Source organism: Dromaius novaehollandiae, unplaced genomic scaffold, assembly GCF_036370855.1.
Source record: "Dromaius novaehollandiae isolate bDroNov1 unplaced genomic scaffold, bDroNov1.hap1 HAP1_SCAFFOLD_27, whole genome shotgun sequence".
Taxonomy (NCBI): domain Eukaryota; kingdom Metazoa; phylum Chordata; class Aves; order Casuariiformes; family Dromaiidae; genus Dromaius; species Dromaius novaehollandiae.
Window position 1 is genome coordinate 3553145 of NW_026991415.1, and position 27785 is coordinate 3580929.

At 54.3% G+C, this 27785-nt stretch overlaps 3 protein-coding genes across 3 annotated transcripts; 1 reads left to right on the forward strand and 2 right to left on the reverse strand.

The window, feature by feature from the left end:
* Positions 1-5426: 5426 nt before the first annotated feature.
* LOC135326315 (olfactory receptor 14A16-like) lies at positions 5427-6188 on the forward strand (the record flags this gene model as incomplete). The annotated part of the gene is made up of 1 exon (XM_064504196.1): positions 5427-6188. A coding segment is annotated over one exon (762 nt), but the record flags the coding sequence as incomplete, so codon positions are not given.
* A 5354-nt stretch (positions 6189-11542) lies between these two features.
* On the reverse strand, positions 11543-12478 carry LOC135326421 (olfactory receptor 14A16-like). Its single transcript, XM_064504308.1, has one exon. It carries the CDS (start codon positions 12476-12478, stop codon positions 11543-11545), a length of 936 nt encoding a protein of 311 aa, XP_064360378.1.
* Positions 12479-20452: 7974 nt separating this feature from the next.
* LOC135326407 (olfactory receptor 14C36-like) lies at positions 20453-21367 on the reverse strand. The gene has a single exon (XM_064504295.1). The coding sequence runs from the start codon at positions 21365-21367 to the stop codon at positions 20453-20455; it is 915 nt and encodes a 304-aa protein (XP_064360365.1).
* Positions 21368-27785: the final 6418 nt, after the last annotated feature.

Consider the following 27785-nt stretch of genomic DNA (forward strand, 5'->3'; position numbering starts at 1 on the left):
AAAACACCCTGCCACAGGCAGTCACAGGCATCGACTGTATTGGCCTTAGCCTCCCCTTCAGCAGGCTAAAGCATCCCAGGTCCCTCAACCTCCCCAGACAGGCCATGTGTGCTTCAGGCTCCCAACCCCATCTTGACAGACCTCCTCTGGACCCTCTCCAGTTGCTCCCCATTCCTCCAGCACTGGGCAGCCCACACTGGGACACACTGTTCCAGATGTGGCCACAGCAGTGCTGAGTCGAGGGGGATAAGAAGTGCCCTTGCCTGGGTGGCCATGCTCTTCCTAATGCAGTCCTATATGCAGCTGGCTTCATTTGTGGTGAGCACGCATCACTGGCTCATATGGCATTGCTCATAACATGCATGCCCTTCTCCTTGGTTCACTCCTCTGCTGGTCAGGTCTCTGCCTGTCCTGATGCATGTGGTGTCCTGCCCTGCTGATGAGCCTTTCAGACAGGACAGGATGTGGGGTATACCCCTGCATAACCCACCTTTACCTGGCTTCCTTTTTCTGCTCACTGGGACCTCCCCTGATCTCCACAACCTTTCCAAGATGACAGAGAGCAGCTTTGCTGTAATAGCAGCCAGCTTTCTCTATGTGCATGGATGCCAGACATCCAGTCCCATAGACTTGTATGGGTTGAGTTCTAGAGACTTTGGCTCTGCGGGTTGGTTTTCTCCTCAGGACTCCTGACTCAAGGCCCAACAGCTCAGGAGACCTTGTGGGTGAAGGCTGAAGCTAGAAGGACTTGGCTTCCCCAGACCTAGCTACATCTGCTTTTACTAGAATCCCTGCCCCTTTCAGCAGTGAGCCCACATCTCCCTGTTTATTCTTTTACTGTCACTGAAGCAGTAGCAGCTCTTCTTCCTGTCCTTCACATCCCCTGCAAGTGTCTCTGTCCCAGGGGAGCTTTGGCTTCCTTAACACCATCCCTGCTTTGCTGCACAATATTTCTGAATTCCTCCTTTGCAGCCTCTGCCTTCTTCCCCTTTCCATAGGCTGCCTTACTGCCCTGGATCTCAGGTGTGAGCTCCCTGTTTAGCCAAGCTGTGGTCCAGAGATGTCTACTAATTTTACAAGCTGTTCATATGGAGGATTCTCATGCCCGATGGGTGCTTAATGACCTGCTGGCTTTCCTGAGCTCCTCTGCCCTTCAGAGCTGCCTCTCTTTGCCCATCCCATGGAAGAGCTCCATACATCCAAGCTGACCCTCCTCATCTCCCCTGGTGGTCTCTCCTGAAGAACTTGCACCCTGCCATTGAAGGACACCAGTCATGCGACTGATCCCACCACATCTCTGGTCTTCCAACCATGTGGCACTCCTGTGACAGCTTGTGCATCTCCATTTGCTCCTGCCCGCACCCCAGGCTGCATATCTTTGCATATATGTTGGCTTCAGCACCTCAGCTGTGGTGCCCACCGAAGATTTGTCACAGGAAAACATGTTACCAAGGACCTCACGTATGCAGAGGCTTTGATTGGAAGTGGTGACATGCTGGCATGGATAGCAGGTGCAATGTAATGGTGAAAGGAGGTTGCCACTAAGAGGGCAAACCCTGCAGTGCCCAAGGCCAGGGAGAAACAGAGCTGGGCCATGCAGGAATGCCAGGATAGGGGTTTGCTGCCTGAGCTGAGTCTGCATGTTTGGCCTCTGACAGACTTCTTGAACCAATCTGCAGGATGGTCAAGGTGCAACTGAGGAAGGCCCTGGGCCTGGGCAATCTCTGATCCATGCACCCTGAGGTCATCATTTGCCTGGTCCCTGTTCAAATCATCTGGCAGAGTGAGGAGACATTCAGGAGGAGGACAGCTAGAAGGGCTGAGAGTGCAGAGACTAGAGTGGAGATCTTGGTGTGATGTACCTCCCTTTTATGCAGCACACTTAGATGCAGACAGTACAGACCTTCCCTAAAGGCAGTGTTGGAGATTCATTTCTTTGGGCAGGGTAAGAAACCCAAGATGTCCTGGGGCACTTGCCCAGCAACCACTCCAAAGGGGCATGGTTTTCCTTTAGGCCCCATGCTGTATGTGATAGAGACATGTGGTTGTGCTGGACACCCCAAGCATGGGACATGGCCCTGCCTATGGCCTATTTCTGTGTCATTAAATCAAGTGTCTGCACTGAAGCACAATAGCTGTTTGTAACATTGGAGTCTTCATATGTCTCAGCTTTATAGTGAGTGGAGCTTTAGTAGTAATAGATGGCATCTAGTGTCATTTCAGATGGCCAAGGCAATTCCCCACCTGGCCCCCACCTGATGCTCTAGGAGGATGCAGGTCTCCCAGTCACTCCATCAGAGCAAGCAGACACTGGCACATGCCTGGGACCACCACTGTCTCTTCAGCTGTCCCCAGGTGTTTGTGTATGAGCAAATGACTCCCACCCTCCATCTCCAGTGATTATAACGGGAGCTTAGACAAGGAGCTTCCATGCAGACCTCTATGTTGTGCTCACTTCAGTTTTGGCAAGGGGAATCCCACCTCCTGCATGTCTGTGCAGTTCACAGGAGGGATCTGAATCCCACTGCATCCCAGGGGTTTCTATACCAGCATCTGATGTCCAGATTGACTCAAATAAATCAACACCTGAAGCATGTGTCAATGAACTGCCTTCTTGTCCCTGCCTAGGTGTCCTGCCTAGCTAAGAGATGGGAATTCAGGGCTTCCAGAGTCACCGTCTGATGAAATAAACTGCATTGTTGGAATCCATCTCTCTGCACTCTTTAGAAAAGGACAATAGGTGATTATTTTAGTTTATTGCAGTGAACATTTCCCAGGAGGAGGGAGCACAAGGGACAGAGAAATTCAGGCCTTCAGCTGGGCCTCTGCTCCTGAGTGGGGCCAGGCTCCTGGGATGGAGGGAGCTCATGGCAACCTGGCAGCACTGCCCAGACACAGCTGTGTGCAGGAGCAGCTCCTCTGCACAGAGCAGCAGGGCTGCGGGCACTGCCTGCTACTGCTGACATGAGATGAGAGAAGGCAGAGAGAAGTGCAAGGCAGTGTGGAGTGGGAGGACAGAGGAGAGCTCGCTGTGGGAGGAATCTTCACAGTCCTTGACACAGTAAGTCTCTGGCTGCAGGGCAATGCTACTGAGGTTCCTGGATGGCTCTTTTAAACCTATTCCATCCCAAGACTGATAGGTTTTATAAGGATCGTTCTCCTGGCATCTCCCATTTGGAGGAGGGGGAGATGTTTTACAGCAGGGATTCTCTGCCACACCGTCATGGGGACAGGACATGCTGCTACCCTCTCCCAGGGATGGCTGCAGGGCTCTGAAGCCGGGGCGTGCACCTAGGTCTGCCCAGAGCTGTGATTCAGAGCAGTGCCCCTGCACTGCAGAGGAAGGTGAGAAAAAGGCTACATGAAAGGGAAGGAGCTTTCCTTCCAGGGCTTTCAGTTTCCTTATTTTGGCAGGGAGAAAAAAGATTTTGCTCTTTTGGCAAGGAACTGGGACTCACTAACCTTCACTCTCGGAGATGAGGAGGTCTGTGAGAAAGCTCAGCAAACCCCTTCAACCCCACCTCAGCCTACAGCAGCACCGGCACTACCTTTATGGATTTATCAGGGTCTATGTGTTTAGCACCTGCAAGCACAGGGATTTCCCTGCCCAGGTTTCAGTCCTGGAAGGTTTCTGTAGGGCAGAACTGAGCACACAGAGAGTGGGACAGGGTCTATGAGCACCGACAGGTAAAAGATGTTGGGACAGAGAAAGCTCCAGGCAGCAGGGACAGTGCCAGGCAGCAGAGATGGGCAGGGAATGAGAGGGAACGGTGAACAAAATCATCATGGGAGGATGGGTTTGGGCAAAACATGGTCAATCCCTCCGATGCAGACACCTTCCTCTGAGCACTCCCGCATGTCTTCTCTCCCACCCAGCAGAGCCTCTGCCCTGACAGTCGTGACGTCCAGGGCATGAGCTGCCTCCTCTGCAGCCAGACCTCCGGCAGAGGAGAGGGGCCTGACAGCTGCCACGGGCCTGTTTTGTGCTGCCCAACAAAGGGGCTGAGAGCGACTGCTCTGCAAATGTCACTGTCTGCGAGGTGGCATGTCCAGCTGGGTAAGGTGAAGGCTTTCCCAAGTGCCCCTCTGTCTGTCTCTCTCCTTGCCTCCTTCAGCACCAGGATCATGATGTTGCTCCTTTTTTTTCCCTCCTGTCCATGCTGCTCCTGTTCTTCTCTCGATCTGCCTGGGGTTGGGAGGTTTCAGCTGCAGTTCAGACACCAGCACTGCGAGTTTTAGAGCAGAGGAGTCTGCATGGCAATGAGGTTGCCCCAGCCCCCTTCAAACTTGTGCAGATAAAGGAAACACAGTCTGTGGAGTCGGGAAATTAGCTGACTCTCCTTTGAGGAGACCCCATCTTCAATCCTAACGGTCTTGACTGTTTCCCTGTTGGGTCTTGCCAGGCTGTAAGCTGCACTCTGGAAAGACACAGCTGTCTCATAGCATCTCTGTGATCTCGTAGCATCTCTATGAAGCTGCAGAGATGCTGAGAGCATGGAGATGGTGGTGGGAGGCTGTACATGGGCATCTGAAAAGAGCCCTGTGTGTCCTTGGCTAGAAGGGGAGTGTGGAGACCTCCCTCAGGTGCCTGGAGAAAGGGTGAGAAGGTTGGAGATGTGCACTTTAAAACTGTATTTGTCTGCTCTCAGCAGGGGCTGGTTTCTTTTGGGGGAACAGCATGCTCCAGCTCAAAGAGGTGCAAGCACAGGACAGGTAGGAATGAGACTGCTAGACAGTCGAGATGTCCCCACTCCAAGTGACAGTGGATGCTTTCCTCTCAGGACTCACAGTAGAAATGCCAAGGATTTCTACTTTTAAAGAGCACTCCCCAGGGGAGACAAGGGCCTCTCAAAGAAAATAAACAATATTAAAAAATCCCTGAAACTCACTTCTGCAACCCTTGTCCTTTAGAATTGGGAGAGAAGATGCTGAAAAGCTCTTCCACAAGATGAGTGAATTTCATTTGACAGAAATTGTGAGTCTCAGAGCTAGTCACCCCCATTCCCATGTACCCCCTGCTGTACAGCAGGACAGACTCCTCCGGAACCTACGGGCAGAGGTCCCTGCTCCTCATGATACACTCTGCTGACACAAACCAGAGCTCAAGCAAGGGAACTGGGCAAAGGGCCTCCCAATAAAGAGAGAAGCAATATGGGATTTTTAATAAGAGAGGAAAAAAAATATTTATTTATTTTCCTTTAAAAGTCTCTCCTAACTTGTCAATGTCTTTTCCTCCTTGGACAGTCCCCCATGGTCAGGGGGAGCAAATGTTGAACAGCAGCTCCTTCAACGAGTTCCTCCTCCAGGCATTTGCAGACACACGGGAGCTGCAGCTCTTGCACTTCTCACTCTTCCTGGGCATCTACCTGGCTGCCCTCCTGGGCAACGGACTTGTCATCACAGCCGTAGCCTGTGACCACCGCCTCCACACCCCCATGTACTTCTTCCTCCTCAACCTCTCCATCCTCGACCTCGGCTCCATCTCCACCACTGTCCCCAAATCCATGGCCAATTCCCTGAGGGACACAACAGCCATTTCCTACTCAGGATGTGCTGCCCAGGTCTTCCTCTTCCTGTTTTCACTTGGAGCTGAGTGTTCTCTCCTCACAGTCATGGCCTATGACCGTTATGTTGCCATCTGCAGACCCCTGCACTATGGGACCATCATGGACAGCAGAGCTTGTGTCAAAATGGCAGCAGCTGCCTGGAGCACTAGTTTTGTCAACGCTCTCCTGCACACTGCTAACACATTTTCAATACCACGCTGCCAAGGCAATGTTGTGAAGCAGTTCTTCTGTGAAATCCCCCAGATCCTCAAGCTCTCCTGCTCAGATTCCTACCTCAGGGAAGCTGGGGTGATTGTGGTTAGTGCCTGTTTAGCTTTGGGGTGTTTCGTTTTCATTGTGGTGTCCTACGTGCAGATCTTCACAGTTGTGCTGAGGATCCCCTCTGAGCAGGGCCGGCACAAAGCCTTTTCCATGTGCCTCCCTCACCTGGCCGTGGTCTCCCTGTTTGTCAGCACTGGCATGTTTGCCTACCTGAAGCCCCCCTCCCTCTCCTCCCCAGCTCTGGATCTGGTGGTGGCTGTTCTGTACGTGGTGGTGCCTCCAGCAGTGAACCCCCTCATCTACAGCATGAGGAACAAGGAGCTCAAGCATGCCGTGAGAAAACTGATTCAATGGGAATGATGTCAATGCCAATAACTGTCCCATGTGCATCTGTTCATCATTCCCAGGGTTTTCGGCCTCAAGGATATATATTTTTCATTTCTTTCTTTCTTACTTTTCTCTGTTATATTCATGTGAAAAGGAAATGTTCAGGTTCCTCTTACTTCTCAGTAATCCCTCTCTTGTATTTGACCCAGAGGCTATGTTGAAGCAGGAAGCCAGGGTTCCCCCTTCATCAGCAGAGGTGGGGGAACCTCAGAGCCTGCGAGTCTGCACTCCCTTGGATGCCCCCAAGGCAATGGGGAGAGTTTCCCTTTGCAGTGTCTCTTTCAGCACTGACACCAAGGGAGCTCAGGGGCACAGAGTCAGGCTCAGAGGAGTACAGGCAGGAGGAGACCATGGGTCCCATGTCCATTAGAAGAGCTCAGCTCCTCCGGCCACAGTCTGGGTGTGATCTCACACCCCTCTCCTGCAAGGGTGGCAGCCGGCTGTCACTGTGGGCTGGTCCCTTCCCTCTCCAGTGCTCCAACATTCAAAGCACATCGTGAGTGGAGGGGAGGAGAGTCTGGATGAAGCCTGTGGAAACAGATGCCCTGCTCCTCAGGACCGTTCCCCCACTGCCACAGCAGGCATTTCCTTGCTGCAGGCTTTGCGTGGGGGCTGCAGCTTTCTGGGAGACACATCCACCAGCAGCAGCAGGACTTTCTCTTTTCAGGGCCCTTCTCCTCATTTCCACACTGTCCTGCTGTGTTCCCATGTGTGTATATGGCCTCATTGCTCTTGTAACATGCTTCTGTGTGCATTTCTGTGAGGTCAGGCAGCACCAGGCCCTGGACACCCTTATGCCAGATCTGGATTGAAAATATGAAAAATAACATTTATCTGTTATATGAAAATATGAAAATAACATTTCCATAATAAAAGAGGTTCTTATCTGTGACCTGCCTGGAGTCCGGCCTTTCTTCAGAAGATGGAGTCAAAAATATGCTCAAGGCAGTGCACCACTAAGGGGTCTAGTGTTCCGCTTGTGAACTCCATGGGCTCCAGGGGATGAGCTGAGAGTCCCTGGGTGATCTGTTAGGGACTGAGGGTGGGATTCAAGGCTCATCTCTCGGTGACCAGTGCCGGTGGAGATGGTGAATGGTGTCTGAATTACCTTCCCAGGGCTGTCTCTCAGGTGACAGTGCTGATGACATATGGCCATTCTTCTGGAGGGGAATCGGAGCTCCCAGGAGAGCTCAGGGGATCTGCAGGGACAGCGTGTGCCTGGGGTGGGCAGTGAGTGGAGCCTCACAAAATGAGGGATGGTCCATGGTGGAGTAACCAGAAGGTAGAGCACTAAATCCAGGTATGCAGGGGGAAAGGAGGGCTCTGCAATTACAGGAGAGGCAGTGGGGACCCAGGAGTCCCAGGGAAGGGACACTGGAGAGTGATTCCTGCACCCTCAGTGAAACACCACAGGCTGGAGCTGGTGCCCACCCAAACACATCTCCTGCCATTGCAAGTGCCCTGGGGTCACTCTGATCACTGTCCATGAGCACAGACACATGCGAGCAATATCACTGCTCCCTGCCCAGCTGGGTCTGCTTCCCACCCCAACCAGCACGGCCAGTGTGGGATAGCCACGTAGCCTCACAGCCCGATCGCCTTGCAGAGCAGCACCGCCAGCGTGAGGCCCTGTAGGGAGCACAGGGCAGGGGTGCAGGAATGGCCAGGCCAGCACAGACACTCTGACCTGGGGAAAGGCTCTCTGGGGAGCAGGGATGTCCCAGGAGAAAAGCAGGGCAGCATTCAGAGAGAGGAAATGAGAAGGAGAAACAGGTTTCTCTGGTCACCAGCTCAGGACAGGCTGCTTTGTCCCTGGGGCAGCAGGAGCTGCTGGAGGGGCTGCAGGGCCAGGGCTCTGGTGCTGTGCTGGGCAGCGGGGTGGGCATGGAGGGGCTGCAGGCAGAGAGGGAGGGGGATGTGCTGGGCACAAGAGCAGGGGAGACAGAGAGTGTCCTGCCTCATTACAAGGCCTCCTCCTCCATGTTGGGGATCTGCTGCCCTTGTCCTTGGGCTGTGCCTGAGCTATGCTGTGGACATGCCTGTGCCTGGCCCTGCAGTTCTCAGGTGCTGACCTGACCCTGTCCCCATCCTCCTGATCTGACCTCAGACCTGCCCCGTCACTACAGTCAGGAAAGCCTTGGCAAGGAAAGCTGTGACCTGAGCAGATCTCAGAGAAGGCTGTAGGTACAAAAGGTGACCCTAGCTCCACAGCAACTCCTGCCTGACAGCCAATTTAAAGGTGTAAGCAGGAGAGCTTTGCATTTGGGACCCCTACCCAGGTAACACTGCACAGAAAGTCTGAGCTGGGCAAAAAAAGTGAGCCAGGCACTTGGGCCTGATTTTATGATGCATAGTTATGACCAGAGGTTTTTCTGTATCACAGCTCAACAGTTTATGAACCATTTGTGCCAGGGTTCCTACTATAAAGATTATGTTGTCAGGAGCACCATGAGCGGGGCTGCTCCATGTGGGAAGCAGAGCCAGGAGCTGAGGGTGCCGGTAAGGCAGGGCAGGGCAGGGTCCCACTGAGGAGAGCTGCCATCCCACAGTGCTTGGACAAGAGGAGCAGAGCAGGTTTGGAGATGGTAACTGGGGTCAGGAACAGTCCAGCAATGGCCAGACAAGACTGTAATGCTCCAGCCAGCCTTGCTTTGTGCAGGAGGTTGGACTGGAGACCTCCAGGGGCCCCTTCCCACCAAAATGCCTCTGCAACTCCATGAATTCCTGTTCCTCAGCCTCTGTCGCAGCTGTGCTGGGACAGGGACAAGAGCACCTGGGGCAGGGCAGAACAAGCACAGCTGGGAGAGCATCAGTGGAAGATCTAAAGGTGCCTGGCTCAGGCCTGGGCCTTGGAAATCTCCCTCACGCACCCCAAGAGGCTCCATCTGCCTCTTCTGCCCTGCCCTGTGCTCCCCTCCACTCAGCCAAAGCAGAGTCCAGCATCGCCTGGGGACTCTCTTCCCAATGGGGAGGAGAGGGATGGCCTTCACCAGCCCCACACTGCCATTTCCAACCCCAGCCTTTGCAACTGTGTGTGTCTGGCTCTGCCCACTTGCCTTTCCCAGTCACGGCTGCACTGAAAACCATGAAAATCCCAGTGTTCCTGCCCCCAAGCTGGCATCCACCACACGCCCGGAACCTGGCCAGATACAAAGGCATCGCCCACCAGTGCTCCAGCCATGTAGCTAAGGGCAGGGGTCTTCGCCCCAATTTCCCTGCTCCTTCCCTGCTCCCGGCACTGCTGCTGCTGTGCCCATGTCAAACACTCCTGCCAGCAGACTGCCCCAGGGCCCGAGGCAGCTCCAGCTCCCTCCAGGGCTGCACCGGAGCCTTTCAGGAGTGGGCTGAGGTGGAGCTGGCACCAGAGACTTCTGACATGAAAAGGGTGAGGTTATTATTAAAAGACTATTAAATGATCCCCCAGAGTCTGGGGGACCTGAGCACCTGGCCCCTGCCCAGCCCAGCCTGTGCCCCACACAGGGGTCAGCAGACAGCCATGCTCTGGGATCTGCCACGACCTGGTGCAGAAGAGAGGCCCTGCAAGGCTGGCCTTTTCCTCTCCATGGGGATATGGAGACCTGCAGGAGGATGGAGCTGGCCATGCACCACCCCACAGCTGGGTCAGCAGCCAGTGCTGGAAAGGTCTGATGTGAGGAGCCGGTCTGGGACAATGGCCCTGGGGCAGCTTCCCCAGTGTGTCCGTGCAACACAGGGAACAACCTGGGCTCTTCTCTCCTGCACCCGCCATGTCCTGCTGCCTTTCCCAGCAGACCTGCATTTGCCCTGCAAGCACATGGCTGTGTGCTCCCACACTGCCATTCACACGCAGGAGCTGCCTGCTGGCTTTTTCCTCTCCTGGGCCTTTTCCAGACCAGCCCAGACCCTCCCCAGCTCTCCCCACCTCCCCTGCCCTCCCCCCAGCCCACCCAGCACAGCAGACCAGGCTGCGGTGGCCCCGCAGCAGTGCCTGTGGCAGGGGGCTGCAGAGCTCTGGGCACTCACCCCACAGCCCCAGCCCCTCTGCAGGCCACAGCAGCTGCTGGGGGGCAGAGAGGGGTGTCAGCCTCCCCATCAGCTCCTGGGCTGGGGACCAGCAATGGCACAAGGAAATGGAGGCCAGGCACTGCAGGTCTGCACTGCTCTCATGACCAGAGATCCTTAACCCTGGCTGCCTGCAGCCCCTCTGGCAGCCCCTCTCCCCAGCACAGCACCAGAGTCCTGGCCCCGGGGCTCCTCAGGCAGCTCCAGTGACAGAGCAGCCTGCCCGGAGCTTGCACACACACAGAAACAGGTTTTCATTTCTTCCTCCCCACAAGCACACAGTTGCTCCTTTGCTCTTCTCTGGAGACGTCCCTGCTCTCCAGAGAGCCTTTCTTCAGGTCAGTGTGTCCGTGCTGGCCTGATCGGCCATTCCTGCACCCCTGCCCTGTGCTCCCTGCAGGGCCTCAGGCTGGTGGTGCTGCTCTGCAGGGCAAGCGGGCTGTGGGGCCCCGGGGTGACTCCGCACTGGTTATGCTTGTGAGGGCAGACCCAGCTGGACCAGCATCATTGCACCTGACAAGCCCTCCCCAGGATCTGTGGCTGCGGAGGATGCTTGGAGGATGCTTGGAGCAATCACAGGCCATTTCACATTGCTCAGGAGGTGTTCAGGGGCATCAATTAGACCCAGCCCACTGCCTCTCCTGAGACTGCAGAGCCCTGATTTGGTGCATTCTCTGGTTTGGCCCTTTGCCTTTGGGTGGCTCCACTTGGTTTGGGGAGTCTCCACTCACTGCCCATCCCAGGAATACACTCTGCCTGGAGATCTCTGCTCTCCAGGTGGCTTCATACTCCCTTCCAGAAGGACGGGCATCTGTCACCAGCCCTCTAATAGGTGACACAGTCCCTGCCAGATACCCCTTGACCACTCACCTTCCCCATGGACATGGGGCATCCACAAGTGACAGCTGAATCCAGCCCTCATTCCCTCACACATTACCCAAAAGAGCTCATGTTCCTTAGTCCATGGAAATCCCAGGCACAGCAACAGGGTGCAATTCCCTGAGCTCATTCTTGGCTCCAGCTTGGGAAGAAGAGCCCATTGTTCAGGCACAGGACTAAGGAGATCCCCTTTTATTACAGAGATGCTATTTGGGAGGCCAGCTCTGACACAGTGATCGGCAGATTTACAGAAGGCCTCTGGGTCACAGGGATGGGGCTTGTGCTCCGGGAGAAGTGTGATGAATTCAGACATTTTTGTACAAACATGGCTATCACACACAGAACTCCCAAGGCACAAGAGCTGTCTGAGGTAAACTGGGAATTGCTTGTGAGGAGAGATGGGCAGCTCATTGCTGCTGAACTAGTACCAGCTGAATCAGTTTCCTCACGGCATCCTTGAGCTCCTTGCTCCTCAAGCTGTAGATGAGGGGATTCACTGCTGGAGACACCACTGAGTACAGAACAGCCACCACCAGATCCAGAGCTGGGGAGGAGAAGGAGGGGGGCTTCAGGTAGGCAAATGTGCCAGTGCTGACGAACAGGGAGACCACGGCCAGGTGCGGGAGGCACATGGAAAAGGCTTTGTGCCGGCCCTGCTCAGAGGAGATCCTCAGCACAACTGTGAAGATCTGCACGTAGGACACCACAATGAAAACGAAACATGCAAAGACTAAAGAAAGACTAACCACTATAAGCCCAGCTTCCCTGAGGTAGGCATCTGAGCAGGAGAGCTTGAGGATCTGGGGAACTTCACAGAAGAACTGGTCCGCTGTGTTGCCTTGGCAGAGTGGTATTGAAAACGTATTAGCAGTGTGCAGGAGAGCACTGAGAAACCCACTGGCCCAGGCAGCTGCTGCCATTTTGATACAAACTCTGCTGTCCATGAGGGTCCCGTAGTGCAGGGGTCTGCAGATGGCCACAAAGCGGTCGTAGGCCATGACAGTGAGAAGAGAATACTCTGCTGAACATAAGAAAAAGAAGGAAAAGACCTGGGCAGCACATCCTGAGTAGGAAATGGCCCTGGTGTCCCACAGGGAATTGGCCATGGATTTGGGCACAGTAGTGGAGATGGAGCCAAGGTCAAGGAGGGAGAGGTTGAGGAGGAAAAAGTACATAGGGGTGTGGAGGTGATGGTCGCAGGCTATTGCTGTGGTGATGAGGCCGTTGCCCAGGAGGGCAGCCAGGTAGATGCCCAGGAAGAGTGAGAAGTGCAAGAGCTGCAGCTCCCGTGTGTCTGCAAATCCCAGGAGGAGGAACTCACTGAAGGAGGTGTCGTTCGACATTGGCTCCCACTGGGCATGGGAGACTGTCCAAAGGGAAAAACAGAGGGACAAGTGAGGAGAAACTTTTAAAGGAAAATAAATAAATTAATTAAACATTCCATTACTTATTAAAAGTCCCACATTGCTTCTCTCTTTATAGGGAAACCCTTTGCCCTCTTCCCTTGCTTGAGCTCTGGTTTATGTTGGCTGAGAGTGTCATGAGGAGCAGGGACGTTAGCTCACTGGCTCCGGGGGAGTCTGTCCTGCCGTACCTGAAGAGGGTTCATTGGAATGGGGGTGACTAGCTCTGACATTCACAATTTCTGTCAAATGAAATCCACTCGTCTTGTGGAAGGGCTTTTCAGCATCTTCACTCCCAATTCTGAAGAATGAGGGTTGCAGAAGAGTATTTTTTTAATATTGTTTATTTTCTTTGAGATGCCCTGTCACCCCTGGGTAGTGCCCCTTAAAAGGAGAAATCCCCATCATTTCCACTGTGAGTCCTGAGAGGAAAGCATCCTCTGTCACTTGGTGCAGAGGGAGGACAGCCAGTGTGTCTATTTGTCTAATTCACAGCTCTCCTGTGCTCACACCTCTTTGAGCTACAGGATGATGTTACCCCCAAAACAAACCAGCCCCTGCTGAGAGCAGAGGAGTTCCCACCGCCGTGTCCATACTCTCAGCATCTCTGCAGCTTCTTCATGGGTCTCTCAGATATCACAGAGATGCTTTGAGACAGCAGTGCCTTTCTAGGGGGCAGCTCAAAGCCTGACAGGACACCACAGGGAAATGGTCAAAGGACCATTAGGAATAAAGATGGGCTCTCCTTAAGGGAGAGTCAGCTCATTTCCCAATCCCATGGACTGCATTTCCTGGCGCTCCACAGGTTAGAAGGGGTCTGGGGCAACCTCATTCCCATGCAGACCCCTCTGCTGCACAACTTGCGGCATCAATGTCTGAACTGCAGCTGAAAACCCCCAAGCCCAGGGAGCCCAAGAGCAAGAACAGGAGCAGCCTGGAGAGGGGAGGAAACAAGGAGCAACACGATGATCCTGCTGCCAAGGGAGGCAAGGAGAGAGAGAGAGAGAGAAAGGGGGACTTGGGAAAGCCTTCCCCTTTCCCAGCAGGGCATTGCACCATGAAGACAGCAACATTGCAGGACAGTTGCTCTTAGGCCCATTGTTGGGTGGCATGAAATGGGCTCGTGGCAGGAGAGATGCACCTCTCCTCTGGCAGAGCTCTGGCTGCAGAGGAGGCGGCTGATGCCCTGAACCCCATCGTGGTCAGGACAGAGACTCTGCTGGGCTTCCCTGCCCATCTCTGCTGCCTGGAGCTGTCCCTGCTGGCAGCTCTTTCTCTGTCCCAAGACCCCATCCTACCCTGTGTGTGCTCAGTTCTACCTTTCAGAGCTCAGTCCTACCTTACAGAAACCTCCCGGACAGGGCACTGGCCAGGGGCTTGATGAGGTTTTTCACAGATCTCTGTCTGAGAGGGAAGGTTTAGGAGTCCCAGTTCTTTGTCAAACCAGAAAACTCTTTCCTTTCGTCTCCCTGCAAAAATTAGGGAACTGAAAGCACATACCCAAAAAGCAAAGCTCCTTCCATTCCAGTAGCCCTTGCCCTGAGCTCCCTCTTGAGAAGTCCCCTCAGGAATGTGCTCAGGGTGAGCTGGAGCTGTGAGCAACTGTGACCCTGACCCACGCAGCACCCTCTGAGCAGGAGAATGAACCTGCCCTGCCACCCAGAGCTTCTCCACACAAAGCCGTGGGGAGCTCCCGGGACAGGCTGAGTGCTGACTCTTGCAGGCAGTAGAGTCACTGCTGAGGGCACACAGCACCCTGGGGTGCAGGGACACTGCCCTGAATCACAGCTCTGTGCAGTCTCTGGAGAACTCCCTGGCTCCACACCCCTGCAGCCATCTCCAGAAAAAGAGAGCAGCATACCCAGTCCCTGTGATGCTGTGGCAGGATTCCTGCTCTGAAGCATCTCCCCCTCCTCTACAAAGGAGAAGCCAGGAGAGTGATCCTTAAAATTCCAGTCGTTGGATGGGCTGCGTTCAGAAGACCCCTCCAGGAACCTCAGTAGCATTGCCCTGCAGCCAGAGACTTACCGTGCAAAAAGCTGTGAAGATTCCTCCCAGAACGAGCTCTCCTCTGTCCTCCCACTCCACACTGCCTTGCACTTCTCTCTGCCTTCTCTCCTCTCATGTCAGCAGCAGCAGGCAGTGCCCACAGCCCTGCTGCTCTTGGCAGAGGAGCTGCTCCTGCACACAGCTGTGTCTGGGCAGTGCTGCCAGGTTGCCATGAGCTCCCTCCATCCCAGGAGCCTGGTCCCACTCAGCTGAAGGCGTGAATTTCTCTGTCCCTTGTGCTCCCTCCTCCTGGGAAATGTTCACTGATGTAAAGCAAAATATTCAACTTTGGTCCCTCCCTAAACAATACAGAGAGACCAGCTACAGCATTGTCACTTATTTCATCAGAGGATGACTATCTATGAGAGATGGAAAGTTCCCACCTTGGAAATCCGTATTCCCATCTCTTAACTAGGCAGGACACCTAGACAGGGACAAGAAGGAAGCTCATTTTCCCACGGTTCAGGTGTTGATTCAGATGAGTCAGTCTGGGCATCTCATGCCCATTTAGAAGCCCCTGGGATGCAGTGCGATTCAACTAACTCCCATGAACTCCACAAACACACAGGAGGTGGGATTCCCCTTGCCAAAACTGAAGTGAGCACAACAGAGGTGTCTGCCTGGGAGTGCCTTGTCTAAGCTCCCATTGTAATCACTGGAGATGGAGGGTGGGAGTCAGTTGCTCTCACGCAAACATCTGGTGACAGTTGAAGAGACAGAGGTGGTCCAGGCATGTGCCACTGTCTGCTTGCTCTGGTGGAGCAACTATGAGACTGTTAAAGAATATTGGACTGGGGCTGTCTAGAGGTAGCCGCTTAGCACAACTTCTATAAAACTTCTTTAGCATGAGGAGCTAAATTTGCTGCAGCCTTAGGCTGCACTCGGAGAACATGAGGAACTTTCACCTTGTTCAGTAAAAGAGGCCCCAGAACTGGTTCCAGATGGAAAGAGAGGGGAGTTACAAGCAGTCTGCATTCCTGTGCCTCACACTCCGAAAGGGAGGATGTCAAGGCTTTGAAATAAGGCCTGTGCAGGGCGTCAGGACCTGAACGGACAAAGCCTGCTCTCACTGCTGGGGCAGTGTTAATTGTTGTCATCTGGAACTATCTCCTCCAGACCTGGAGAGACAATGATAGGACCCAATAAGGAACAGGAAGACCCCAGACCTGAATATTACTCTTGGTCTGAACTACCGTGTGAGGGGTGGAGAACTTAGATTGTAAAGGTATAATTGCCCAGGCGTTTCTTCGTTTGGGGTCCCTCTCCAGAGGCACCCAGCTCGAGCTGTCATTTGCTGCTGTACCACTTAGAGTAAATGAGTTTGTGATACTCTGCATCTGAGACTCTGCTTTGGGAAACCGAGGGTCGGAGGCCATCTTTAACACTGCCCCTCGCCTGCCGGCAGTGCAGACCATGGGAAAGGCAGAGCCTGTCTCTGTGCCTGGGGTCTTTCCATTCATGGAGTTGCAGAGGAGTTTTGGTGGGATCAGACCCCTGGAGGTCTCCAGTCCAACCTCCCACGCACAGCAGGGCTGCTTAGAGCCCTACGCTCTTGTCTGTGATCTCTGAACTGCACCTGACCCCGGTTACCATCCCCAAACCTGCTCCGCTCCTCTTGTCCAAGCACTGCGGGACGGCACCTCTCATTGGTGGGTCACTGCCCTGCCTGCCTTGCCGGCATCCTCGGCTCCCGGCTCCCAGCTCCCCTTCCCACATGCAGCAGCCCAGCTCTTGCTGCTCCCAGCACTCCAGTGCTCTGTAGCAGGAACCCATTCACAAGTGGTGCTTAAACACTCAAGCTGTGATACAGAAACACCTGCTTTCATAACTACACATTAAAAAGCACATCCCAAGTGGCTGCTCTCACTTTTTCATCTAGTTAAGACTCCGTGTGCAGCGTCACCCGGGTAGGGGGGGGGTCCAAATCCAGAGCACTCCTTGCTCCTTTAAATGGGCTGTCAGGCAAGAGTTGCTGCTGTGCCTACATGGCTGACGTTTTTACTTACAACCTCCTCTGGGATCTGCTCAGGTCCCAGCTTCCCTTGCCAAGGCTTTCCTGACCGTAGTCAGACACAGGCCCAAGGCAGAGATGGGGAGCTGGGTCAGCAGGATGGGGACAGGGTCTGGTCAGGACTCGAGAGGTGCAGGGCCAGGCACAGGCATGTCCACAGCGTAACTCAGGCATAGCCCAAGGACAAGGGCAGCAGCTCCCTGGCATGGGGGAGGAGGCCCCGCAATGAAGTTGGTCACTCTCTGTCTCCCCTGCTCTTGTGCCCAGCAGATCCCCCTCCCTCTCTGCCTGCAGCCCCTCCATGCCCACCCCGCTGCCCAGCACAGCAAGAGCCCTGGCCCTGCAGCCCCTCCGGCAGCTTCTGCTGCCCCAGGGACAAAGCAGCCTGTCCTGTTTCTCTTCATTTCCTGGCCATGAATGCTGCCCTGCTTTTCTGCTGGGACATCCCTGCTCCCCAGAGAGCCTTTCCCCACGTCAGTGTGTCTGTGCTGGCCTGGCCATTCCTGCACCCCTGCCCTGTGCTCCCCACAGGCCCCTGGCTGGTTGTGCTGCTCTGCAGAGCAAGCGGCTGTGGGGCCATGGGGTGACTCCTGACTCAGCTCAGGCAATGCTGGTCAGGGCGGGCATCAGACCCAGTGGGACAGGGATCACCACCAGTGATACTGCTGATGCGTGTCTGTGCTCATGGACTGTGCTCAGAGTGACCGCAGGGCGTTGCAATGGCAGATGTGTTTGGGTGGGCACCAGCTCCAGCCTGTGGTGTTTCACTGAGGGTGCAGGAATCACTCTCCAGGGCCCCTTCCCTGGGACTCCTGCGTCCCCACTGCCTCTCCTGCAATTGCAGAGCCCTCGTTTCCCCATGCATCCCTGGATTTAGTGCTCTACCTTCTGGTTACCACCATGGACCATCCCTCACTTTGTGAGGCTCCACTCACTGCCTAGTCCCCAGGCACACGCTGTCCCTGGAGATCCCCTGAGCTCTCCTGGGGGTTCAGATTCCCCTCCAGAAGGATGGGCATCTCTCATCAGCACTGTCACCCGTGGGACAGCCCCGGGCAGGCAATTCAGAGACCATTCCCCATCTCCACTGGCGCTGGTCATCAAGAAATGAGTCCCCAAACCAGCAATCGGTTCTTAACAGATCACACTGGGACTCTGAGCTCATCTCTCCGAGCCCACAGAGTTCACAAGCAGAACAACAAGCCCCTTTGTGGTGCAATGTTTTTGTGGTGCATATTTTTGACTCCGTCTTCTGAAGAAAGGCCAGACTTCAGGCACGTCTCTGAGAAGATCCCCTTTTATTATGGAAATGTTATTCTGGAGGCCAGGTCTGGCATAAGGGTGCCCATTGCCTGGTCCTGCCTATTCTCACAGGAAATGCGCAGGGAAGCACAACCCTACCACCACCATGTTAGGAGAGCGCTTAGGCCATATTCACACATGAGAGCACAGCAGAGCAGTGTGGAAGTGAAGAAAGCAGCCCTGACAGGAGAAAGTGCTGGTGTGGTTGGTAGGCATGTCTCCAGGAAAGCTGCAGCCCCCACAGGAATGCTGCAGCAAAGAAAACCTTGCTGTGGTAGTGGGAGAATGGTCTTGAGGAGCAGAGGGTCTGTCCCCATAGGCTGCATCCAGACTCTCCTCTCCTCCACTCCTGCTTTGCTGTGAACGTTGGAGCACTGGAGGCGGAAGGGACTAGCCCATGGTGTCAACCAGCTGCCACCCTCGCAGAAGAGGGGTGTGAGATCACACCCTGACTGTGGCCAGGGGAGCTGAGCTCTCCTAATGGGCATGGGATCCATGGTCTCACCCTATCTGTATTTGTCCGAGCCTGGCTCCATTCCTCTGAGTTCCCTTGGTGTCAGTGGCGTAAGACGCTGCAAAGAGAAACTCTCCTCATTGCACGGGGCAGGGGGGAGGTAGAGATGGGTAGTCAGGTCAGCAGGACAGTGACAGGGTCAGGTCAGCACCCCAGAGGTGCAGGGACAGGCACAGGCATGTCCACAGCATAACTCAGGCCAGGCCCAAGGACAAGGGCAGCAGCTCCCCAAGAAAGGGGAGGAGGCCTCGCAATGATACTGGTCACTCTCAGTCTCACTCTCTGTCTCCCCTGCTCTTGTGCCCAGCAGATCCCCCTCCCTGTCTGCCTGCAGCCCCTCCATGCCCACCCCGCTGCCCAGCACAGCACCAGAGCCCTGGCCCTGCAGCCCCTCCGGCAGCTCCTGCTGCCCTGGGGACAGAGCAGCCTGCCCCGAGCTGGTGACCAGAGAAACCTGTTTCTCCTTCTCATTTTCTCTGAATGCTGCCCTGCTTTTCTGCTGGGACATCCCTTCTCCCCAGAGAGCCTTTCCCCAGGTCAGTGTGTCCGTGCTGGCCTGGCTGTTCCTGCACCCCTGCCCTGTGCTCCCTGCAGGGCCTCAGGCTGGTGGTGCTGCTCTGCAGGGCGAGCAGCTGTGGGGCCACGGGGTGACTCCTGACTCAGCTCTGGCAATGCTGGTCAGGGCAGGAAGCACACCCAGCTGGACAGGGATCACCACCGCTGACAGTGCTGACGTGTGTCTGTGCTCAGAGTGACCCCAGGGCGTTTGCAATGGCAGGAGATGTGTTTGGGTGGGCACTAGCTCCAGCCTGTGGTGTTTCACTGAGGGTTCAGGAATCACTCTCCAGTGCCCCTTCCCTAGGCCTCCTGGGTCCCCACTGCCTCTCCGGGGATTGCAGAGCCCTCGTTACCCCATGCCTCCCTGGATTTAGTGCTTTACCTTCTGGTTACTCCACTGTGGATCATCCCTCATTTTGTAAGGCTCCACTCACTGCACATCCCCAGGCACACACTGTCCCTGGAGATCCCCTGAGCTCTGCTGGGGGCTCAGATTCCCCTCCAGAAGGATGGGCATCTCTCATCAGCACTGTCACCTGTGGGACAGCCCCGGGCAGGCAATTCAGAGACCATTCACTAGCTCCACTGGTGCTGGTCATCGACAGATGAAACCTGGATCCAGCCCTCAGTCCCTAACAGATCACACAGAGACTCTGAGCTCGTCCCCCAGATCCCATGGAGTTCACAAGCCGAGCAGCAGGCGCTTTTGTGGTGCAATTTCTTTGGGTGTATTTTTGACTCCACCTTTGGAAGAAAGGTCAGACTTGGAAAGGCCCTGAAAAGAGAAAGTCCTGCTGCTCTTGCTGGATGTGTCTCCAAGAAAGCTGCAGCCCCCACGCAAAGGCTGAAGCAAGGAAATCCCTGTTGTGGCAGTGTGTGGATGGTCCTGAGGAGCGGAGAGTCTTTTCCCACAGGCTGTGTCAATTCTGCTCCTCTCCCCTCCCCCTCCGCTTTGAGTGTTGGAGCTCTGTAGAGGGAAGGGACCAGCCTGCAGTGACAGCCGGCTGCCACCCTCACAGGAGAGGGGTGTGAGATCACACCCTGACTGTGGCCAGGGGAGCTGAGCTCTCCTAATGGACACGGGACCCATGGTCTCACCCCACCTGCTCTCATCTGAGCCTGACTCTGTGCCCCTGAGCTCCCTTAGTGTCAGTGCCAAAAGAGACACTGCAAAGGGAAACTCTCCTCGTTGCCCTCAGGGCATCTGGGGGAGCTCAGACTAGCAGGCTCTGAGGTTCCCCCACCTCTGCTGGTGAAGGGGGAAGCCTGGCTTCCTGCCTCAACACTGTCCCTGGGTCAGATACCAATGAGAGATTCCTGAGGACAAGTGGCACAAAGCAAAGGTTTTTTTTTTACAAAAATGTAACCAAGAAAAAACAAGCAAGCAAGAAAGACATGAACAACACATAGCAATGATGCTAAATCACGTGGAAACAAGGAGCATATGCACATGGGACGGTTATTGATGCTGACACTGGACTCATTGAACAAGTTTCCTTAGGGCATCCTTGAGCTCCTTGTTCCTCATGCTGTAGATGAGGGGGTTCACTGCTGGAGGCACCACCGAGTACAGAACAGCCACCACCAGATCCAGAGCTGGGGAGGAGAGGGAGGGGGGCTTCAGGTAGGCAAACATTGCAGTGCTGACAAACAGGGAGACCACGGCCAGGTGAGGGAGGCACATGGAAAAGGCTTTGTGCCGGCCCTGCTCGGAGGGGATCCTCAGCACAGCAGTGAAGATCTGCACGTAGGACAGCACAATGAAAATGAAACACCCAAACATTAAACAGGCAGTAACCACAAGAAGCCCCAATTCCCTGAGGTAGGAGTCTGAGCAGGAGAGCTTGAGGATCTGGGGGATTTCACAGAAGAACTGGTCCACTGTGTTGCCTTGGCAGAGTGGTATTGAAAACGTGTTAGCAGTGTGCAGAAGAGCACAGAGAAAACCACTGGCCCAGGCAGCTGCTGCCATTTTGACACAAGCTCTGCTGCCCATGATGGTCCCGTAGTGCAGGGGTCTGCAGATGGCAACAAAGCGGTCATAGGCCATGACAGTGAGGAGAGAATACTCTGCCAATATGAAAAAGACAACGAAAAATACCTGGGCAGCACATCCTGAGTAGGAAATGGCCCTGGTGTCCCTCAGGGAATTGGCCATGGATTTGGGGACAGTGATGGAGATGGAGCCAAGGTCAAGGAGGGAGAGGTTGAGGAGGAAGAAGTACATGGGGGTGTGGAGGTGGTGGTCGCAGGCTACAGCTGTGATGATGAGGCTGTTGCCCAGGAGGGCAGCCAGGTAGATGCCCAGGAAGAGCGAGAAGTGCAGGAGCTGCAGCTCTTGTGTGTTCGCAAATGCCCAGAGGAGGAACTCGTTGAAGGAGCTGCTGTTGGACATAGGCTCCTTCAGGGCACAGGAGGATTTTCTAAGAAAGAAGGGACATTGACAAGTTAGGACAGACTTGTCTGAGCAAAGCTTTGTCCTAAATCCCTCCCAAACACACACACATTACCTCTCCCCATCTCAGCAACACCGTCCTTGAGCTCCATGGCTTGAGCTCTGCTTTATGCTGGCTGAGTTTGCTGTGAGGAGCAGGGGGCCAATGGGCTCCAGAGGAGTCAGCCCTGACCGACAGGAGTGTCTACATGGGAACAGGGGGGACTAAGATTTATATTCCCAGTTCCAGTCAGATTTCATACACTCGTAATGTTAAAGGGATGTCAGTATCTTCACTCCCAGTTCCAAATAATGTCGGTTCATGAATAGTTTTAAGGCTTATTGTGTTTTCTTTAGCTGACCCTGTTGTACCAGAAGAGAATTCTTAGAGGTAGAAATTCTCAGCATTGCTGCTGAACTCAAAGGGACCAGCTGTGATTCCAGAGAGCGAAAAGCATTCACTCCAGCTTTAGTGCAGAGGCAGGAGAGCTGGCCTGGCCATCTGCCGTGTTCCCAGCTGCCCTGTGCTCCCACCTCGGAGGTGGAGGACAGTTGCACTCGTATTACCCAAAAAAGAAATGATACTGTGGAGAGCAGAGGAATCCACTTCCAAAGTGCCCATCAGCACTCTTTCTGAGGATGTGTGAGGCAGGTCTCAGCCCTCCCCTTCTAGCCAGCAACACCTTGGGCTCCTTCCAGCTGCCCACATCCAGCCTCCCAGCAGCATGTCCATGGCCTCAGTGTGTAGGTGGCTTCTCCCTGGGGCACCCAGATAACATGCAGCTGCAGTGGGAGATCTGGGCCCTTCTGGAGGGCAGCTGCAGCCCAGCCAGACACCCCAGGGAAATGGCAGAATGTCCTAAGGATGGGGTGTCCTGACAAGAGAGTTGGCTCATTCCCAGCTCCCCACACTGCACTGCCCAGAGCCCCACAGGCTAGAGGGGCACTTGGGCACCTCACTGTCAAGGACACGTCTGCATGGCAGGACCTGCAGGGTCAGTGTTGTCTGAACTGCATGAGAAACCCCCCTGCCCAGAGAGTCCAAGGGGAAGGACAAGGGCAGCATGGGCAGGTGGGAAACATGGAGCAATACCATGACATTTGTGCCCAGGGAGGCAGGGACAGGCAGGCACAGAGGGGCACTCAGCAGTGTCTCCTCTCCTGCATGTCCAGCTGCCGAGGAAACAACTCCTGCCTTGGACCCCACAGCCTTGAGAGCAGAGGGCTGTGCTGGCTGGCAGAGGAGAGGAGGTGCTGGAGCTGAGGGTTTCCTCTCACACTCTGAGCATGACTCTGCTGCCTGGAGCCGTCCCTGCGGGCAGCTGTTTCTCTGTCCCCACGTCTCTCCCCTGCCAGTGCTCACAGACCCCATCCCACCCGCTGGGTGCTCAGCTCTGCCCTGCAGAAACCTCCCAGGGGCAGGACACTGCCCAGGGCACCTCCGTGGTTGCAGGTGCTCCAGAGCAGGGGAGACAAACCTTGGTGAGGCTGGAAAGGTGCTGCTGGCTCTGTGTGTAGGCTTCAGGGTGGATGGAGGCATTTGCTGAGTGCCTCCCACACCGCTGTCTAAACCTGACAGGTCCAATCCAATTTCACCCCACCCAAAGAGAATCAAACTGAAAGCACAGACTCATGACAGCTCCTTCCCTTTCATGTATCCGCTGCCTTGACCTTCCTTTTGGAAAGGCCCCTCCAGAAATGTCCTGGGAGTGAGCTGGAGGTGAGAGCAGTCCTGACCCACACAGCTCCCTCTTGACAGGACCTGCCCTGCTGGGGGTCTCTCCTCCCACCCACAGCTTCTCCCCCAGTGCTGTGGGGAGCTCCCTGGGCAGGCTGAGGGCTGGCCCTTGCAGGCAGCAGAGTCACTGCTCCAGGCACACAGCACCCTGGGGTGCAGGGACACAGCTGTGAGTTACAGCCCATGCAGACCTGTGTGCACACCCCAGCTTCACAACCCTGCAGCATCCCTGGGAGAAGGTGGCAGGATGCCCTGTCCCTGTGATGGTGTGGCATGGAATCCCTGCTCTAAAGGATGTCCCCCTCCCCTGCAATGGAGAAACTGGGAGAGTGATCCTTAAAAATCCAGTTGTGTGACTGGACAGGTTTCAAGACCTTGCCAGGAACCTCAGTAGCACTGCCCTGCAGCCAGAGACTTACCGCGTCAAGGGCTGTGAAGATTCCTCCCACAAGCAGCTCTCCTCTGTCCTCCCACTCCACACTGCCTTCCACTTCTCTCTGCCTTCTCTCAGCTCATGTCAGCAGCAGCAGGCAGTGCCCGCAGCCCTGCTGCTCTTGGCAGAGGAGCTGCTCCTGCACACAGCTGTGTCTGGGCAGTGCTGCCAGGTTGCCATGAGCTCCCTCCATCCCAGGAGCCTGGCCCCACTCAGGAGCAGAGGCCCAGCTGGTGGCATGACTTTCTCTGTCCCCTGTGCTCCTTCCTTCTGGGAAATGTTCACTGACATATACTAAAATAATCACTGATGGTCCCTCTCTAAACACTGAAGGAAGACTGATTGCAGCATTGCAATTTGTCTCATCAGAGGATGGTTACCTATGAAAGATGGAAACGTCTCATTCTGGTAGCCCCTATTCCCATTTAGTACACCTAAATGGGGACAAGGATAGAGTTTGTTTTCCCATTGTTCAGGTATTCATTCGGATGAGTCAGTTTGGGCTTCTCAGGCTGCGTTAGAAGGCCCTGGGCTGGCATAGGATTCAAATCCTTCCCGTGAGCTCCACAAAAAACACACTGAAGGTGGAATTCCCCTTGCCCAGGCAGAAGTGAGCATAGCATGGATGTCTGCATGCAAGATCTTGGTCTAAGCTCCCATTATAATCCCTGGAGATGGAGGGTGGGAGTCAGGTGCTCACACACAAACACCTGGTGACATTGGAAGAGACAGAGGTGGTCCAAGGCATGTGCCAGTGTCTGCTTGCTCTGATGGAGCAAGTGTGAGACCTACATCCTTCTAGAGCATGAGTTGGGGGCTAAGTAGGGAATTGCCTTGGCCACTGAAATGGTAATAGATGTCCTCTGCTACCAGAGCTCCACTCACTAGGAAGCTGAGACACATGCAGATCCCAACATTGCAAACAGTTGATGCCATCCAGTGCAGGCACTTGTTTCAGTGACACAGCAATAGGCCTGCAGGGCCATGTCGGATGCCTGGGGTGTCCAGCACAACCACATGTCTCTAGCGGATACACCATGGGAGCTACAGGAAAACCATGACCTTTGGAGTGCTTGCTGGGCAAGTGCCCCAGGGCATCTCAGATTTCCTACCAGTGCTCAAACAATTGGATCCCACCACTGCCTTTAGGCCAAGTCCATCCCATCTACAGCCAGGCGTGCTTCATAAATGGGAGAGACACGTCACACCAAGGTCTCCGCTCTGGTCTCTGAACCCTTCAAACCTTCTAGCTTTCCTCCTCCTGAACCTCTTCTCACCCCCAGATGATATGACCAGAAACTGGGCTAATGATGACCTCAGAGTGGCCAAATCACAGGCTGCCCAGGGCCAGAGACTTCTTCAGTGGCTCCTTTTCCTTCCTGCAGATCAGTTCACCTCTGCCACAGGACCCAGGGTGCTACAAATCAGCTCAGGCAGCAAACCCCTCTCCTGCCATTCCTGCACAGCCCAGCTCTGTTTCTCCCTGGCCTTGGGCACTGCAGGGTTTGCCCTCTTAGTGGGAACCTCCTTTCACCATTACATTGCCACCTGCTATCTATGCCATCATGTCTGTGCTCTGAAGTGGGGCCATTGCACACACGGTGTCCTTGGCTCTTGGTAACAGGTTTCCCTAGTACAAATCTGTTCCCTGTGCCACAGCTGAGGCTCTGCAACCCAAATATACACAAGTGCATGCAGGCTGGGGCACAGAGTGGAGCAGATGGAGATGCACAAGCTGTCACAGGCCTGAAACAAGGTTGGAATAACTGAGATGCAGTGGGACAGCTGGCATGACTGGAGGGCTGTGATGGCAGGGTACAAGCTCTGCAGGCAAGACGGTTAGGGAAGATGAGCAGGGGTGATGCCCTTGGTGTGAAGGGACAGCTCAGATGTATGGACCTCTTGCATGGGATGGACAAGGGTTTGGGTGAGAGCTTGTGCGTGAGCATCAGAGTAGAGGTGACGTTGTGATGAGAGTTACAGACCACCCAACGAGGGTGAGGAGGTGGAGGAGGTGGATACAGTCTCCCTTAAGCAACCTGAGGAAGTCAGGAGGTCACAAGGCCTGGTTCTTACAGGGGGGACTTTAATCTCCCTGACATTCATTGGAAGGGCAAACAGCAGGGTGCAAGCAGTCCAGGGGATTTCTGGAGGGTGTCAGGGACATCTTCTAAGCACAGCTCCCTGATGGGCCAAGAAGGGTGATGCTCACCTGGACCTGGTTCACACACACAGGGAAGCACTCGTCAGGCCTGTGATAATCTGTGGAATCCTCGGCTGCAGTGACTGTGGAATAGTGGAGTCCCAGATCATGAGGGCAGTGAGGAAGGACAAGAGCAGTGTACAGGCTCTGGCCTTCAGAGGAGCAGTTTTCGGTCTCTCCAGGGAATCCCATTGGAGGCAGCCATGAAGGGCAATGGAACTCAGGAAAGCCAGCAGGTCCTTTAGGGCAGCAGCCACCAAGCACAACGATGGTCCCTACCGATACTCAGTAAAACTAGTAGACATCTTGGGAGATCAGCTTGGCTAAACAGGATACTATTGTCCACCAAAGTAGGGATGATGTTAGGGAAATCAGAGCTCCCAGAGGATAGACACTTGCAGGGGATGTCAAGGGCATGAAGAAGAGCTGCTACTACTCCACTAATGGAGAAAGACACATGGGCTCACTGCTGAATGGTGCAGGGGCTCTAATAATAGCAGATTCAGATAGGTCTGAGGAGCTCAGTGCCTTCTTGGCTTCAGTCTTCCCCCACAAGGTCTCCTGGGCTGCTGTGCCTCGAGTCAGGGCTCCAGAGAAGAAAAACAGCCAGCAGTGGATGAGCATTGAGTGAGGGATTGCTTGCAAGAGCTAAATCAATAGAAGTCTCTGGGTTTAGACGCCTTGCATCTAAGGACTTTGAGAGAGCTGTCTGCTGTCTTTACAAGGCCACTGCTTATCACTTTGAAAGGCTGTGGAGATCAGGGGAGGTCCCAATGACCAGAAAAAGGAATATGTTGTCCCATCTTCAAAAATGGCCACAAGGACCACCCAGGGAGCTGCAGGCCCTTCAGCCTCACTTTGGTGTGGAGTGTGTCATGCAGCCAGTCCTCTCAGATCACATTTCTGGGCACGTGAAGAATGTGCCTGGGAGCAGCCAGCATGGATTTACTGAAGGTAAATCATTCCTGCACAAGCTGATTGCCTTCTGTGATCAAAGACATGTGATTGTGCAGGAGCAGAAAGTACTGGATGATCATTTACCATGATTTTAGCAAGGTGTTGGACACTGTCTGCATGAATATTCTTGAATACAAGTCAGGCTTTACGATGAGTAGAGAACTAGGTGGGTAAAAAGCTGGTTGGATGATCGAGCTCAGAGGGTTTTTTTTGAATGGGTCATTCTTTACCAGGAAGCCAGGTAAAGGTGGAGTATTCAGGGTCTACACTGGACCTGTCTATTCTGACAGGTTCATCACTGACCTGCAGCATGCAACTCTCATCATGTTTGTAAATGACATCTAATCAGGAGGAAGAGGCAGGAAGATTGGGCTAGAGACCTCCTGAGGTCCCTTCCACCCTGAAGGAGTCCATGATTCTTCCCACTCTCGATATTCTCTTGTTGGTGCCTGGGAAAGGATGCAGGTTCCCTGTGACAGTGGAAGTAGGCCAGCTTTCTTGCCCTTCTCCAGGCAGAATTACTCAGATGCAGGGCTTCTTGGCAGGAATCCCCAAGACAGCCCTGCTCAATCCTTTACTTTGCTTTGAATTTCCTTGCTTTTTTTTTTTTTTTTCTTCCCCTTTTAATCTTGTCTCTATTACCATCCTGGTCCCTTCCCCTACAATCAGCCCACTCCTGCTTCCCCTTAACTCTTTGGTGCTGCTTTGGCTTCTTCTTTTGTTTTGTTTTGGTTTTTTTTTTTTTTTGTTCTGTTTTTGTTTTGACACAGGAGGAGCTACAGTCCAGAAGGATCTTGAGGAACTTGGGTCATTCGGACAACAGATACTTTATGAATATTTACAAGAAACGTGTCAAGTCCTGTGCCTAGGTGGGAATAAACCTGTGCATGAGGAGGGGTTGAGGGACCTCAGCTTCTTTATCCTGCTGAAGTGGAGGTAGTAGAATAGGAGCCTGTGAGTGCTTGAAGGGTGGTTTCAGAGATGATGGAGCTTTCCTTGGTAGGGGAAAACAGCATGAGAAGGAGAAAAAGTCAAAAAGAGCAGCTTG

Excerpts from the sequence above, each read along its gene's own strand:
- LOC135326421 (XM_064504308.1), bottom strand. The coding sequence starts at position 12,478 with ATGTCGAACGACACCTCCTTCAGTGAGTTCCTCCTCCTGGGATTTGCA.
- LOC135326407 (XM_064504295.1), bottom strand. The coding sequence starts at position 21,367 with ATGTCCAACAGCAGCTCCTTCAACGAGTTCCTCCTCTGGGCATTTGCG.